Source organism: Vitis riparia, chromosome 6 (genome assembly GCF_004353265.1).
Source record: "Vitis riparia cultivar Riparia Gloire de Montpellier isolate 1030 chromosome 6, EGFV_Vit.rip_1.0, whole genome shotgun sequence".
NCBI lineage: Eukaryota > Viridiplantae > Streptophyta > Magnoliopsida > Vitales > Vitaceae > Vitis > Vitis riparia.
Genome location: NC_048436.1, coordinates 17,579,737 through 17,594,003, shown reverse-complemented (window position 1 = coordinate 17,594,003; position 14,267 = coordinate 17,579,737). Strand labels below are relative to the sequence as shown.

Below are 14,267 nucleotides of genomic sequence, written 5' to 3'. Positions count from 1 at the left end.
TAATTTTTCATTCGAAACATCTAAAAATAATAAGAAAATGATAGAGAATATTTAATCATTTTTTATTTTTGTAATAAAATAAATTTTAAATTTTTATATGATTTTTTTTTCCTTTGCATAATATTTCTTTCTTTCTTTCTAAATTTTCATATATAATTTCTATAATAAACAAAATTTTATATGTTTTTGTATTAAAGTATTTATTTCTTTCTTTCTAAATTTTCATATATCTTTCTCAAATGGAGTGGAAGATACATTTGATGTGTTGAATATTAACGAGAGATTGTTTAAAAAATTAATTTTTTTTCAAAAAGATTAATATTTAAAAAAAAACTATATAAAAAAAATTCAATATCTCATAAATAAAAATTCATATCGTAATATTATTATATCATTTTATATATGGAACAGATAATTTAAAATTTTATTATAATAATAGAAAAAAATTATTTTTCATAAACACTCATTAATTAAATAATTTATAAATATTTAATTAAATGACACATAACTATTAAATGAAATAACTCTTGGATAATATAGCACATGAATAACAATTTTTTGGGCCGAGGAATCTACTATTAATTACTTATACCTACCATAATATGTCAACATCTCATATTATTAACGATATTAAATTTATTTATAGATAATATAGAAAATATATTTAATAATAAAATTATTATTATTATTTTGACCATCCTAAAGAGGAATTCCCCTTTTTCAGTAACTGCAAAGAGTGAATCAGTGATGGGCAGTGTTAAGGCGTTGAGTTCGAGGTGGGATGGTCACGACAAACACGTTGGACGAGAGTGGATAAGGAGCACCCTGTCCGATGCCTCTGTCCCTCTGCCATCTCTACTCACTCCCATAGGAAACTCCTGCACCTCCGTATCTGCACAGGCCTCTTTTTCGCTTTCTTACTTATTTTACCTTCACATTTTTTATCGAAATAACGTGGCGGCATCATTCGGGTGGTTCCCCCGCCATCAAACCTGTCAAATCCCACACACAGCTTCTGACCTTCGTTCCCAAATCTTCATATAAAACAAAAATATTTATAGGCTAAAGCGTTGGCAAGTGGAGGCCCATTCTTGTATTTTGGGAATAGAAAGTCTGGCCTATTCAAATATCTTCACAAAAAGCCTTCAATGGGCCCAGTGATGCGCAACTAATCTTGGGCTCCTCAAAAGTCTGGCCTCATTTTTCTCTGTTGGGACGTTGTTAGGCCCAAAGGTCCAGTCCTTCAGATGATCAGTCCCGCGGCACACGGGGCTGTATATTCTACGAACCCAAGCTCACCTCAGTTACCCCAAAACCTTGTAATTTGCAAAGCATCGTCTCCAGCTAAGTGTCCTGGGCCCATGATACATACCCCACAATTCAATGATTACCATACCACCCCAGAACTGTCTGCTCTTCCTCTGAAAATCTGCATGGTATCATGTGTCACAAATATAAAAAGAACTTACTTGTGTCCATTTTCATTTGATTCATACAACTCGGATTTTGAATCATCTCATTTTTTAATACTGAACTAGTAGTCAACCATGCAGACATTGAGGTACATGAGTGAAACCTAGATGCATGCATAAAGGCATCTCATGAAACTTCATATCTCAATGTTATTTCATATTTTTCATAAAAAAAAATAAATAAATATGAGAAAATCAATGTTCAATCAAGCTAAATCAATAAAACAAAGTCAAATTCAATGAATAAAGGCCAGAGAAACCTCACCAAGCTCACACCAAAAACATCTTACAAGCATACCAAGGTAATTAGATCCGTAAAGTAAGTATGCAATCCATGTTTAAAATCTCAAGAATCTCAAAAAAAAAAAAAAAAACATGGGCGGAGGCAATTAATGTTATTAAATCAACATTTGCTGACTTAAAAAGATTATACTTGAGAGTTCTAAAAGAATAAGATGTATTATTAAAGACAGCCGAAGTTCATTCAAGAGGATTGATGTTGCTAAGTTAGCATTTTTCGATTTAAATCGATACTAAAGAGTTTTAAAAGACTTGAGGTTTATTGTTAAAAACACTTTAGAATGTTTTGAAAATTCTTGCCTTTAATGCTTGAATATTCTTCGGTATAATGCTTTAATCAATTGGGTTTCATCTTATTAATGTACTTTAGAAATCTTATGCTTCCCATCATCCTAGAATATTTTATATATAAGATATATCACTCGAGAGAGTTGGTAAGAATTACTTGGAATGCTCCATATAATTGGGAGACTTCGCACATTTACGAAGATGCGTGGATGCCTCTAAGTTATCCTGAAAGTTTACTATCATAAGTTTGAGTGAGAATTAATTTGAACCGAGGTAAGAACAAAGTACATGACAGAAAAGATTTCCCCACTCTTAAATTTCACAAGACATTCATCAAATATAAGTAGTTTTATAATATTTCTCGACTTGGTCACAAAAGATAAAGGAAAAATTGAAGAAAATTTTGTAAGACCACTGTGGTGATCGCTAATATTCCACCATTTTCTTGGCCTCGTGAAAATGACGTACAAAAAAAATATGAGATCACTGAATTTAGTTCTTTGCTAGAAAAATGTTTAAAGCATTTTGATCAAGAAGGCACAAAAGACAAACATGATGTAATGCAAACAAATGAGATACCAATATGCATTGGGGGTCCGGCCATCCCATGGCGTGGGTAGTGTTGAGGCACTCACAAGAAAATAATGGCAGAGTACTTAAAAATTGATCATGGATGCAATGATAACAGAGAAGAAGTCAACCAACAATGAGGAGAAACCCAGATTCCTAATCTTATCATTCAGTAAGTAATGGCATAGGATTCCCGAGCACTTTTAACAAACATACCATAAGTTTCAAGATTAGATATGATTGCTAGACATGTACCACTTAAGAAATGCTTCTTCATGCTTGAAAGCCCCCTACCACTAAGCTCCAACTTCTCTGTTCAATTCCGCACGCACCGGCTCCTGTCGAAGATGGGGAGAAGACAGACCCTCTTCGCTCTCCTCTTAGCATGCCTCCTGCTTGCTGCTTCTCCGCACCGTTACTCTGCTGCTACCAAGGTTCAAGGTATGAAATCAGGCAACCACGAAAACTTCTCTTCATATTAATACAATAATTCTTTTCACTGGCATAATCTCTACAACTTATTTTGTACGAAATATCACGGAAAAGAAGAGAGCTAGACACTCTAGTATTTTCTAGCAACTAGAAGTTCTGATAGATCTTACCTCTATTGCTGCCACTAGCTGGTTCCAAACCCAGAGAAGCGTCGGCATCGGCAGCAGCAGCGGCGGCAGGATTCAGTTTTGCTACTTCGGTATGTATGAAAAGTACTCTTTTCCAGGCCAATATTCTCTTTTAGTTACCATAAATGGCTTATACCTGAATTTTGTAGCTGATCACATTGATGAACATTAACAAGCAGGCCAAAGGGAAGAAGACTCGTAAATCTCCATCTGGACCCAACCCGGTTGGAAATCAACACCCACCGTCGAGGCCATGAATCAGTGGGGGGCACTAGTTCAGCATAATTTGTAGAACGGAAGGTCGCAATATTGTTTGGGATGTACAACTGGTCAAGGAGGTTAGGTATATTCTTAGTTCAAAATACCGTTGTTTTGGGGTGTTGTGCATGTACAAGGACGGAATTTTATTTGAAATTTTGAATTCCATTAAGACTTCAAGGAGTAAACATTCCAGCGCAATTATCAATGTAACAGGTATTTCAGCATCTTCTGAATGTCTTGAAAGTAGTTTCAGGATAGGACATTGGAGTAAAAAAATTTCCCATTTTCAGGGAGAAACAGGGTAGCAAGCATAAAATTTTCCCATCAAGTTGTGTTGGCGAGAGAGTAATTATATATTGCGAGTGAGATGAGAGGCCCAGAGAGATTAACATTTTTCATCATTTTCCATCTCCTGCTGGTTAGAGGCTGAAAGCTTTTTGGAATGTTGAAAACAATCTACGCTAACTGGCTGCAATGTCTTTCCACGTAAAACTTTCCTTATTTAATGAGTTAATACATTCAAGCTTCTATAGTTCATATAATTGCTGAAAAATTAGAGTAGAGATGCAAGTCCAGAAACCATGGAAGAAGAAACCAAAACGTGGAAATCTCTGTGTTAGACAACTGATTTTCATGATTGGGCACTGGAGTCTTAAAATGAATGAGCCAGCATAAAAATGGCCATATATATTAACTAAAAATACTATTTGTCATATACAGCACTCACCGGAAACTACACAAAAATAGATATACAATCTTTTCATCCGGCACGCTTCCGCTTTGACCGCTTGCTTCTCCTTGGCCCAGCATATTGTGGAACCTGTTTGCTACCACTAGAAACATATGCCTCTTCTAAAACATCATCACCCTGTTAGAGATCTTGAATTAGTTTCAACAAGATTTCTGGTGGTAAAAAATCTGTATATGACATGAAAATTAGACATGCAAATTTCAAAGACAGGATTACAACTGGGTTATGGTCTTAGATAGACTAATGATAGTTCTTCATTCTGAATAGCAAAACAATCTGATTCCTAACTTCACATAAATTTCACTAATCTGGTGAAGACTTGGACTCCTATTCACACTAGATCTTACATTAAGGGAATCATTATCATGACATTGACATCATCACCGAACACTTGTGAGAAATTTGGTTCTTCTGTATATCAGATGATGTATCTTACATGCACATGAAGCAATCATTCTTCCACATGGTAGAACTTTTAGAATAGGAGGGTAGGTCAGCTTGGAGTCTAAAACTGTGAGGATCTTCTTTGGGGAGAGGTAGACTCAACATATAACCTGTGTTCCACATACACTTGCACACAACTGACACGAATTTGTGAAAAATGAAACTCCTATTAATCTTATTCAAATTTGAATTCATTGATTCTACTCTTACTTCATTAGAAATCATCCGGCTGTTGTTGGTTAGCACAACAATTCAGATTAAATACTTAATTAATTTCAGGTGCCACAAAGGAACCTACTTTCTACCGCCACCAAAAAGTGGCAGTATCAAGTGATGATGATCGAGACAGTGCATGTTCTATGACTCCATCAAAGATGAAAAAGTCTTTTGCATTGCCTCATTTCCTTATCTTATACACTTGTGTTTCAATTACAAAACTTCAGAAGATGCACAAATGCATAATTAAAGAACACTCAGGTTGGTGATGCCCAGTAGACATACAACATCCAAGCAAGGTTCCAATCTTCCATTCTGTGGTCCCACAGAAAAAAATCCACCCGGTAAAAAATAAACTAACCAGATGAACCTTAACATGCTACTCTGTTCTTTGCCATGGTAACTCCAAGAAAATTGAAAATTTTCATATGGTAACAATCAGGCACAACCAGTTGTGGGTCCCTCTGTCAAATGCAGGATTTTTATGCTCATGGAAACGCGGAGACTTTTTGTTGTTATTGTTGACTCAAACCATAAATAAAAGAACTAAAAAAAAAAAGAGATTTTATAATAAATAATAGCCTTGGAGGACAGGACTAATAATAGCATGGCAAAAGGTCACATAAGAGACAATGAGAAAGTTACCTTGTCTTTAGTCTCTTCATCTGAACCTTCATCAGAATCAGATTCAGATGCAAGAGCCTGAATCTCTTCTGCTGGCAATGCCTTGCTTATTTTTTTCTTCTTCTCTTCTTCTTTTAGTTGTCTAAACCTGTTCAATTGCCATCTTGTCAGTACGAACACTTTTGAAGCATCTGAAAAATAAGTAAAAAGATTTTATAAAATACAAAACCAACCTATCACCAGCCCTTGCAGGCTGAGAAGCTGATCTTTTTGCACGCCCTGCAGTAATGATTCCACTTGCATCCTCATTCACAACAGGTTTGGCACCACCTAATTTGCGTAACCATACTTGTTGTGCTGTGCTCAGTACATTGTTTGTGAACCTAACAGCCATGCAAAGCATCTTATGGATAAACAACCGAAGAACTTGCTATGAAAATATTTTGCATTTTATTTTTATTTTATTGAAAACTTCACTAGAAATGATTTTAGAGATGATAAATAAATTTAATGCCAGAGAAATGGCACATCAGGACGTTTGTATTTCCAAAGATCCTACGCAATATATCAATATTTGGAAGCATGAGGGTACTGATGTCAACTGATTGGTCCATACCAAGTCAAAAGTTTTAAACACCCAATGCATGTACTTCTCTAAGATTATCCTGTTCATTAAGTCCAAGTAATGTAGCATAAGACATGGATGAAAGACAAAAATAGTTAATCAGAAACTAACCAGTAAATTGATAATCCTGATGGGACAGATAGAGAAAAGTAACCAATCATGAGTGGAAGAAACTTGAAAACAAGAAGTGTATTCTTTTGAGATGGATCATCAGTCTGCCAAAAGAAAACCCAATTTTACTAGGAATGAAACAAAAAGAGAAGAAAGTGATCAGAAAATAGACTTATTCCTTACCTGAGGTGGCTTCATCAGCTCCATTGAAACATACTGAGAAATGACAAGGAGGACAGGTAAAACAAGGTATGCTGCAGTGTCTTGCCAGCCCAATGGTGGATGGCCATCCTGTAGGGTTGTATGTGAGATTAGCCTTACAAAATGCCAAAAAATTATGAAATTATCCATTCAGTGCCGGTCAAATGAGGTCTTGATGTTGGAATTAAGATAAATCTATTTTAAACCCTTGATGGCTTGGTCTGCTCAGACCACAGGATTTTCCTGTTCTTCTATTTTGGAAGTTCTTAGACCATGTAGTGCTTTAGGAGCTAAGGCTGGTAGCTGCAGTGTTTGTTTTTGTTTTCTTTGTTTTTTCTTCTTGTACTCATCCTGTGACCTGGATTTGGCTCGGGTGATTCAAAATCGTTTTTTATTAAAAGAAAAAAAAAAAAAAGAAAGTCCAAAGTTTCTCAGACTATCCTCAGAAGCAAGCCAGAAGAAAATTGTATTATCTACATACTGAAAATGGGACTTCTGCTATTTTATGAAATTTTTTGAAAGAAACCCAGCTCCTCACCTTTGCAAATTACTCTACTAAAACAGTCTCATTTTAAGGTTAAAAAGAGAGTGGAAAACAAAACAATGTATTGGCTTGTGCAGAGATGTGCTTCAACTTAAGAGGTACATATGTGTCTAGCCTTGTTTTCCATGAGGTTCATAACAAATGATGCAAGATAACTACATATGTTGAGAAGCGGCAGAGATATCAGTTAGCTTCACAAGTCCCAGTAATTATTTTTTATTACCACAAACGGAAAAAGCCAAGAAATGCCAGATCCACTTTGTCGAGCAGCAATTGTAGTTGGCCCACCCAAAGAGGGAATCCAAAAAAACCCTTCTGTCAACAGTCCCTTTGAGTAAAAAGGTTGAGATAGTTAGCATAAACAATTTAATCTGCATTAGAATCCAACCGTCAACATCACATAAGAGAGATGAGATATTTATTCACCTCATTTGCCACATTTGAAAGAGCTTGATACAAACCTATCCAGACTGGTATTGTGGCCAAAGTTGGGAAACATCCTGTCCACATAGACAAATTAGATGTTGATGTGCATCAACAACATAATAACATTCTTAGCAAATGGGAATACATTAAATAAGATGGAGAAAGATGACAGTAGCAAGAACTTAAATAAAAAGGAGAACAAATAAAAGCTAAAATTCCTACGAAAAGGATGCATGTATAAGGGCATATTACAGGAGAAACTACTGACAACCACATATGAGAACTACATTATCTTGGATAATATAAAACCCTTAAAAGTTGGATCGTTTGTCAATTGTTTATTAAAGTAAAGATGGAACGTTTCCATTGGTTTTGGCAGCCGCTCATCCAAGGCAAAAGTGCAAAGCTAACATAAATAACAACAATTAATTGTGACAGGAAGCTCCAATATCTATCATAAAGTAAAACTCATTTGAAAAATTCATTCTAGACATTTTATTTAGTAATCCCTGTGAAGCAGAAGATAGCAACTCCCAATTGCACTATCTAGAATGGGAGCTTCATACTCAATCAATTGCTTAGAGTGATATACTTTCAGTAGTCAAAGAAAAGTGGAAAGAAAGGTTTAAAGGAAAAACATCCTACAAACCAAGCATACAACTCCCATCTGTTTAAAATCTAAGGACAAAAATACTTGTGCTCTGGAAATTACAAAAAGGCAAGATTATACCAAATAAAATTCATTTTTAAAATGCCTTACAACCAACTCCATATAGAAATATCATAAATTCATGATTCACATAATAAAATTAAAGCTGAAATGATAGACTGTAAACGTACCTGCCAAAGGATTAACCCCAGCTTGCTTATAAAGCCGCGATGTCTCCAGTTGTATTCTTTCCTGAAGAGAAGATAAAAGAAGGAAGAGAACGGAAGGGCCAAAATGTTGTTAAGGAAGCAAATGAAAGCAGAACCACAGTCTGATCATAGATTTTAACTTTACAAACCACATTTTCAAATCTGGCATATAATAAAAGTAATAGAGAAAAGCATATTCAAGGGTAAAGCCAACTGTTATCCTTCTGAAAAAGATATGAAGGAGTACTGTAACAGAAAAATTACAAATGAACAAAAGCTCTCTCTTTTTCTTGAGTCCAAAGAAAAAATGAACCTGAAGAAACAATTTTACAATTTCATTTGACATGAACATGTGGAACTCTAGTATTCAGACCATAGTGGTTTTACTCAATGCAAACCAGCAGCCCTCCAGAGGGATTACAAGGGAAGTGCTTACATTCAGGCTGCTATCCTAGGTAGGAGCAGTAGCCCTTGAATGCTGGTTAATTCTTAGGGATTTAGAGGGAGTGACAGAGTGTACATAACTAAAACCTAATTGGGGTCAAACTATGCACTGATGGGTGTAATGCACCAGGATATCTACTTACCTAGGGAAAGAACAAAACCAAATACAAAATTCTTAATAAAAAGAATAGAAACAGTCACTGCCAGGTACCACAAAAATTCAGTGCCAAGCACAAATGTAATATGGTCCCCTCATTTTCTAGCAGTTACTTTTCATAAAAACACTATTAGCATAAGATCCACCCACCATGATCCTCAAATATGGGAGAATATCGAATTTAAGTTTTTGTATGTCTTTTTCAATTTTGCAATTCAATTTCTGTGAAAAAGTTGAAAAATTCATGCACATGTAATTTGAAGATTGGACCCTCTTTTGGTTCTGGCTTTTTGGGTTTTTGGAGGAGATTGAGAATGTACCTCATTTTTTTACACCTTTAATTTTTTAAACTTTCAATTTGAATTTTAGAAAACAAAAGCCATTAAAGCTCAAGATTTACAGAATCCCACAAATGCAACAAAATACCATTGGTCCAGGCAGCTTATCCAAGATTACTTCCCATTGGCCTGCCCCTTCAACTCAGCTCAACAAAACCTTAAATCCCAATTCCCAATGATTGGCTACATGAATCCTTCTCCAATATTAAGTATTAAGCTCCATCTGCCATTCATCCCAATTCTGTCATCTCACATGCTAAATCATAGCATTCAAATAAAAGTGGGGATAAAAAATTCCCTTCCAAAAATCTTTGTTAGGCTATGTAGTTCCATCTGATCGTTATTCATTAGATTATTTTTCATGGTGGTAAAAAAGGCAAAAAAGAAAAATTGTTTACTTTTCTGTTCATTTAGCATTCTGATGATTCTATTTAGCAGCTAATACAATAGTACAGCATTGAAGATACATGATGCCCTCAAGTGGCTTGCAACATGTCAATGATTTCATTGCCTCTTTTCCCACAATATGCATGCTCTACAGGTCATCTGAACATAATTTATACAATTAATTTACCAGTACTTTCCGTACTTATCATAAGGAAAATCAATTTAGTTAGTTCTTTTCTTTTATAAATGTGGCATGAAAATAAAATATTTTGCCAGAAAAAATGATCTAACCATCATTGAATAAGTGTTAGAATCAAGGAGATGAGTTGAAACTTGAAACTGATATATTATTTAAGAAACCTTGAACTCAAATGAAACATCTCAAAACCAGAGTTCCGGAAAAATCAGATTCTTAATTTTCTCATGAGTGCAGTTTTCACTGTCAATAAAAAATGTAATGATTGTACACTCGTAGATAAAAGAAAATGGTACTTTCTCAAATTGAACCTTGAGGATGTACCAACCTGATTGCCCTTATATCTTTCTTGAATGGCCTTGATCTTTGGTTGAAGATTTTGCATGGCCAGTGTTGATTCAACCTACATACAAATACAACAAATGTCATCATATAACAGCACCAACAGTGTCATCAGCAGAAGTCAATATTACATGGGAATGATGGACATGAAACATCTTGCTTCTCAGGTACAGACAACGTAGCGTTAATTTCTCAGAACAATTTTTTATTTCACCAAAATCAAGTATATATATATATATATATTGGATAAGCACACAGAAAATACTATAAATAAAAAAATGAAGATAACAAAATAGGAAAAGGCTAAGATGCGCCAATGTAATCAAGCATAAAATTAAACAAATAGTTAAGTCTCTATTTTAGGAATTTATGCCTTTGCTATACAGAATGGTAGAAAGATCATCATTCTATAAGTTTTCTTCCTTAATGATAAAGACAATAATTGTTCACCTGCTTCTTTGTCAAGGGATATGTAGCAATTTTCACGATAACAGTGAGCAATATAATCGCAAATCCATACGCATAGGGAACATGCACTGCTGTTAGGCCATCCTCCAGAACCTGATACAAGTAAAATAAATACATTATTCCAATAAATACACATAAAATACACGTGCTTGAGAAGCATAGCATCATCAAACTACTGAAAATTTTCAACCACAATCTAGAAGTCCGAAGGAGAATAAACACACACTAGATAACCAGTAGAATTAACACTAGATAACCAGCAATATCAGAACCTTAAAAGTGTTTCTTTGATCTAACTCTCCTCTTGTCTTCCTGCGTGTATTTCCAAAATAAACCAATTGTTGTACAACATCAGATTCTTTCAGCTAAGGTTGCCCCTGGTAGCACTGACTTCAAATCGAAGGCTCCAATTAGAGTTCCACTATCTGTTTGATATTTTCATCACCCCCCTCAGGGAAAACCCTCTTCAGTCTGCTTGGCCCTATCTTGCTCTACGTTGGTTTCATATACTAATAAATTTTGTTTTTAATTTAGATCCCATACACGATAAGTCCACAAAAAACAACACTTTCAAACAGAAATGGAATTCCCAAATCAATTCCAATTCACTGCAAGCAAAACACCACTAAACCAAATGATTTAAGAAAAATTATTAACAAAAACACGCCCCATAATAATCATTATCAGGAATCGAATATCAAACATGTTTATAATTTCAATTCTAAATCCAAAAGTACCTTCAAAACAACTTCCATAGCCTCCGAAATAAACCCGAACCACCCACCGTTCTTCTGCACTGCAGCATCAGCTGTGCCTGACGCGGGTCCAGCGGCAGCCGGATCGGCAGAAACTGCAGCGTCGGCGAGAGTGTAGAGCAAGCTTTCAGCTCGGCTAACAATTCCGGCAAAGTCAATCGAAGAAGAATCTAAGGAGTGAATAGGAGGAATGTCATGTAAGCTGAATTTGACTCTGGTGGAGATGAGTCTACGGTGAGGAAGAGAGTGTAGGAGGCCATGGCGAGAGCTGAGGGAAGGGAGTGGCTTCCCGATGAAGGGTGGAGAAGAGATTAGCGTTCTCGCCATGGACGCTGTGGTGAAGGTTTCTAGGGTTTGGATTCAGCTCCTCATGAGGAGATGATGAGGAGTCGCGCTTGGGCAGTGGGGGAGAGATGGTGAGAAAATTTTTGAGTATTATCCTCAATATTTCTGGCAAGGACGAAACAATCTCCAAAAATCTTCTCACCGCGTCTCTTTCTGAATATGCAAGTCAGCCAATCACAACCCTCCACGTTGTGGTGAAGCGGGTTCTGCCGTCATTTAACACGCAAATATTTGGGAAAAAGATATACGGACGCTAAGAGGCCACCGAAGGATGGCGTGTATCTTGTGGATCCTAATTCTATTAGCTGACAATATAATTCTTGTTTTCTATTTTCAAAAATAAAAAATAATAATAAATTTTAATTTTTTGAATAGATTTTAATAATTATTATTATCTATTTTGTTGCAATTAGAAATTTAGAATATTCACTTCAAAGAATTTGGTGAAAAAAATAAGTAGAAATTAAAAGGAATTTTTAATTTTATTTGAATATGGGTCTGGTCTTTAATTGGGTTGGGAACTTGGGATGGCTTCATTACGGCCCAGCTGACTTCCGAAGGACCGAAATATCTCCATACCTGTGGGGGTGTGGGATAGAGCATATGAGGGATTTTTGATAAAGAGTACGATAATTTAAAAATATAATTTTTAAATTATCATAGAAAAAAAATAACTTCAAATCTACGATAATTTTTTCAAGTAAAAGAGAAGGATATTTATTTTTTTAAATCGTCTTTTCAAAATATTATTTATAACCTTTTTTATAAAAAAAATTGTATTTACAAATTACTAAAAATGAGAAATCATGTCTAGAAGATGAGTTTCTACTAAAAAGTTAAAATCGTATTTTAAAAAGGCGATTTCCATCAAAATATAATAAAAATTAAAAGACGATTTCCATAAAAAAATAAAAATAAAAAAATTAACCAATCTTTTTAAAAGATGATTTCCCTCTAATAATAATAATAATAATAATAATAATAATTTAAGTAATAGAAATAGTCTTTTTGAAGAGACGATTTCCACCAAAATTAAAAATAAAATAAAATTTAATATATATTATAATATAATTAATTATTATCAAGAAGTGAGAAATTGAGATAAGAAGTGGGCATACTTTCATAAAAGAAGAAGTTATGATCAAGGGCTAATGACTAAAAGGCTTTTGGAGTGGGAAATTGAGAGGAACAAAGGGAAAAATTGGGAATGAGTTTATGGAATATGAGGCTTTATGAAAGACGTGTTTGAGAGAGTTTCTCAATTGGAAGTAAATTTTTATTTAATTAATTAATTTTAAATATCACAATTATCCTTTTTTATATAAAAATATTCTTAAAATATAACTCATAAATATAAAATTCAACTACTTTTACTTTATTGGTAATCACTAATGAACGTAAAGATAAGTCTATTTTTCTAATTAAATGGGTTTTATCGTACATTTTTAAAGACTGACATTGTAAGTTTAATAGGTACTATATTTTTAAAATAATTATCTAATAAATTAATAACAAATTTGTTTTTTATAAAATCATTTTCACATAAAAAAAAAAGATAAGTATTATTTATCTTACAAATAAAAAACAATATCAAACTAAAATAATTTTATTAGTTGTAATTAATTGAATTAATTCAAAGTAAAAGAAAAAAATAATAGGTAAATATTATTTATCTTATATTAAATTTAGTAAATAAAATTAATTAATTTTATAATATATTTTTAATAATTGTATTATTGTATAAATAAAATAAAGAATGAAAAAAGTAGATTTTTTAAGATTTTGTTTTTGTTTTATTTTTTTAAGTGAGAATTTCTCACTTTTGTATTGTGGATTTGTCACGTAAAAATCGTCTCTTTATCGTCTCTTTTAAAGACAATTTATCTCTCTCTCACACACACACACACGTGTGTGTGTGTATATATATATCTTCAAGAGATGGTTTCTCACTTCTTAATTTTTTTTATTTTTTATTTTTTGAAAATCGTATCTTTAAAAGACGATTTCTTATTTCACTTATTTATAATTTGAAATTATGTATTGTAAATAAGATTTTTTTTGTATATATATTTTTAAATCATTTTTTAAAAAGACGATTTTTCACTTTCAATTTATTTCTTTTTTCCTATTTGAACAAAATTATGATAAATTTGAAATTATTTTTCCAACGATAATTTATGAATTATATTTTAAAACTGTCATACTCTTAAAAAAAATCCAGCATACGAGTTGATGGGTTGCATCCTTGATGCGTTATGCGTCTCCCATTGCTTTTGTTTGTAAAGGCGGCAGCCAATTGGCCACCTTTTAGGAAGCTTAAGCGAGATGCTCACTCGGCTCAATTAACACGCTCGTGATTTTCCACAAGGCACAAGAATTTTCTGGAACCAATCAGAAAGAGCGGGAACACTCTAAAAGACAAGCAAACCACCGTCCACATATTTTCATCCAACGGCTCACAATATACAACACGAACATTCTGGAAAGGAGCCTTTTCTTTTATAAGCTATTGTCTCCTCTGTTT

At 33.8% G+C, this 14,267-nt stretch overlaps 2 protein-coding genes across 2 annotated transcripts; one reads left to right on the top strand and one right to left on the bottom strand.

Annotated features, from left to right (window-relative positions):
- Positions 1 to 2,947: 2,947 nt before the first annotated feature.
- Positions 2,948 to 3,680, top strand: LOC117916160 (CLAVATA3/ESR (CLE)-related protein 46-like). Its single transcript, XM_034832055.1, has 3 exons — positions 2,948 to 3,071; positions 3,251 to 3,321; positions 3,430 to 3,680. Exons 1-3 carry the CDS (start codon positions 2,978 to 2,980, stop codon positions 3,505 to 3,507), a joined length of 243 nt encoding a protein of 80 aa, XP_034687946.1. The 5' UTR covers positions 2,948 to 2,977; the 3' UTR covers positions 3,508 to 3,680.
- A 413-nt stretch (positions 3,681 to 4,093) lies between these two features.
- On the bottom strand, positions 4,094 to 11,841 carry LOC117916159 (inner membrane protein PPF-1, chloroplastic). The gene is made up of 11 exons (XM_034832054.1): positions 11,381 to 11,841; positions 10,626 to 10,736; positions 10,162 to 10,236; positions 8,294 to 8,354; positions 7,454 to 7,527; positions 7,251 to 7,355; positions 6,466 to 6,573; positions 6,283 to 6,386; positions 5,780 to 5,929; positions 5,568 to 5,694; positions 4,094 to 4,379 (listed from the first exon to the last, which is right to left on the bottom strand). Exons 1-11 carry the CDS (start codon positions 11,723 to 11,725, stop codon positions 4,272 to 4,274), a joined length of 1,368 nt encoding a protein of 455 aa, XP_034687945.1. The 5' UTR covers positions 11,726 to 11,841; the 3' UTR covers positions 4,094 to 4,271.
- Positions 11,842 to 14,267: the final 2,426 nt, after the last annotated feature.

Coding starts and splice junctions, on each gene's coding strand:
- LOC117916160 (XM_034832055.1), top strand. CDS start 2,978: ATGGGGAGAAGACAGACCCTCTTCGCTCTCCTCTTAGCATGCCTCCTG. Junction 3,072..3,250: donor TGCTGCTACCAAGGTTCAAG/GTATGAAATCAG, acceptor TGCTGCCACTAG/CTGGTTCCAAACCCAGAGAA. Junction 3,322..3,429: donor GATTCAGTTTTGCTACTTCG/GTATGTATGAAA, acceptor ATTAACAAGCAG/GCCAAAGGGAAGAAGACTCG.
- LOC117916159 (XM_034832054.1), bottom strand. CDS start 11,725: ATGGCGAGAACGCTAATCTCTTCTCCACCCTTCATCGGGAAGCCACTC. Junction 6,387..6,465: donor AGCTGATGAAGCCACCTCAG/GTAAGGAATAAG, acceptor TTCTTTTGGCAG/ACTGATGATCCATCTCAAAA. Junction 5,930..6,282: donor TCAGGATTATCAATTTACTG/GTTAGTTTCTGA, acceptor CATGGCTGTTAG/GTTCACAAACAATGTACTGA.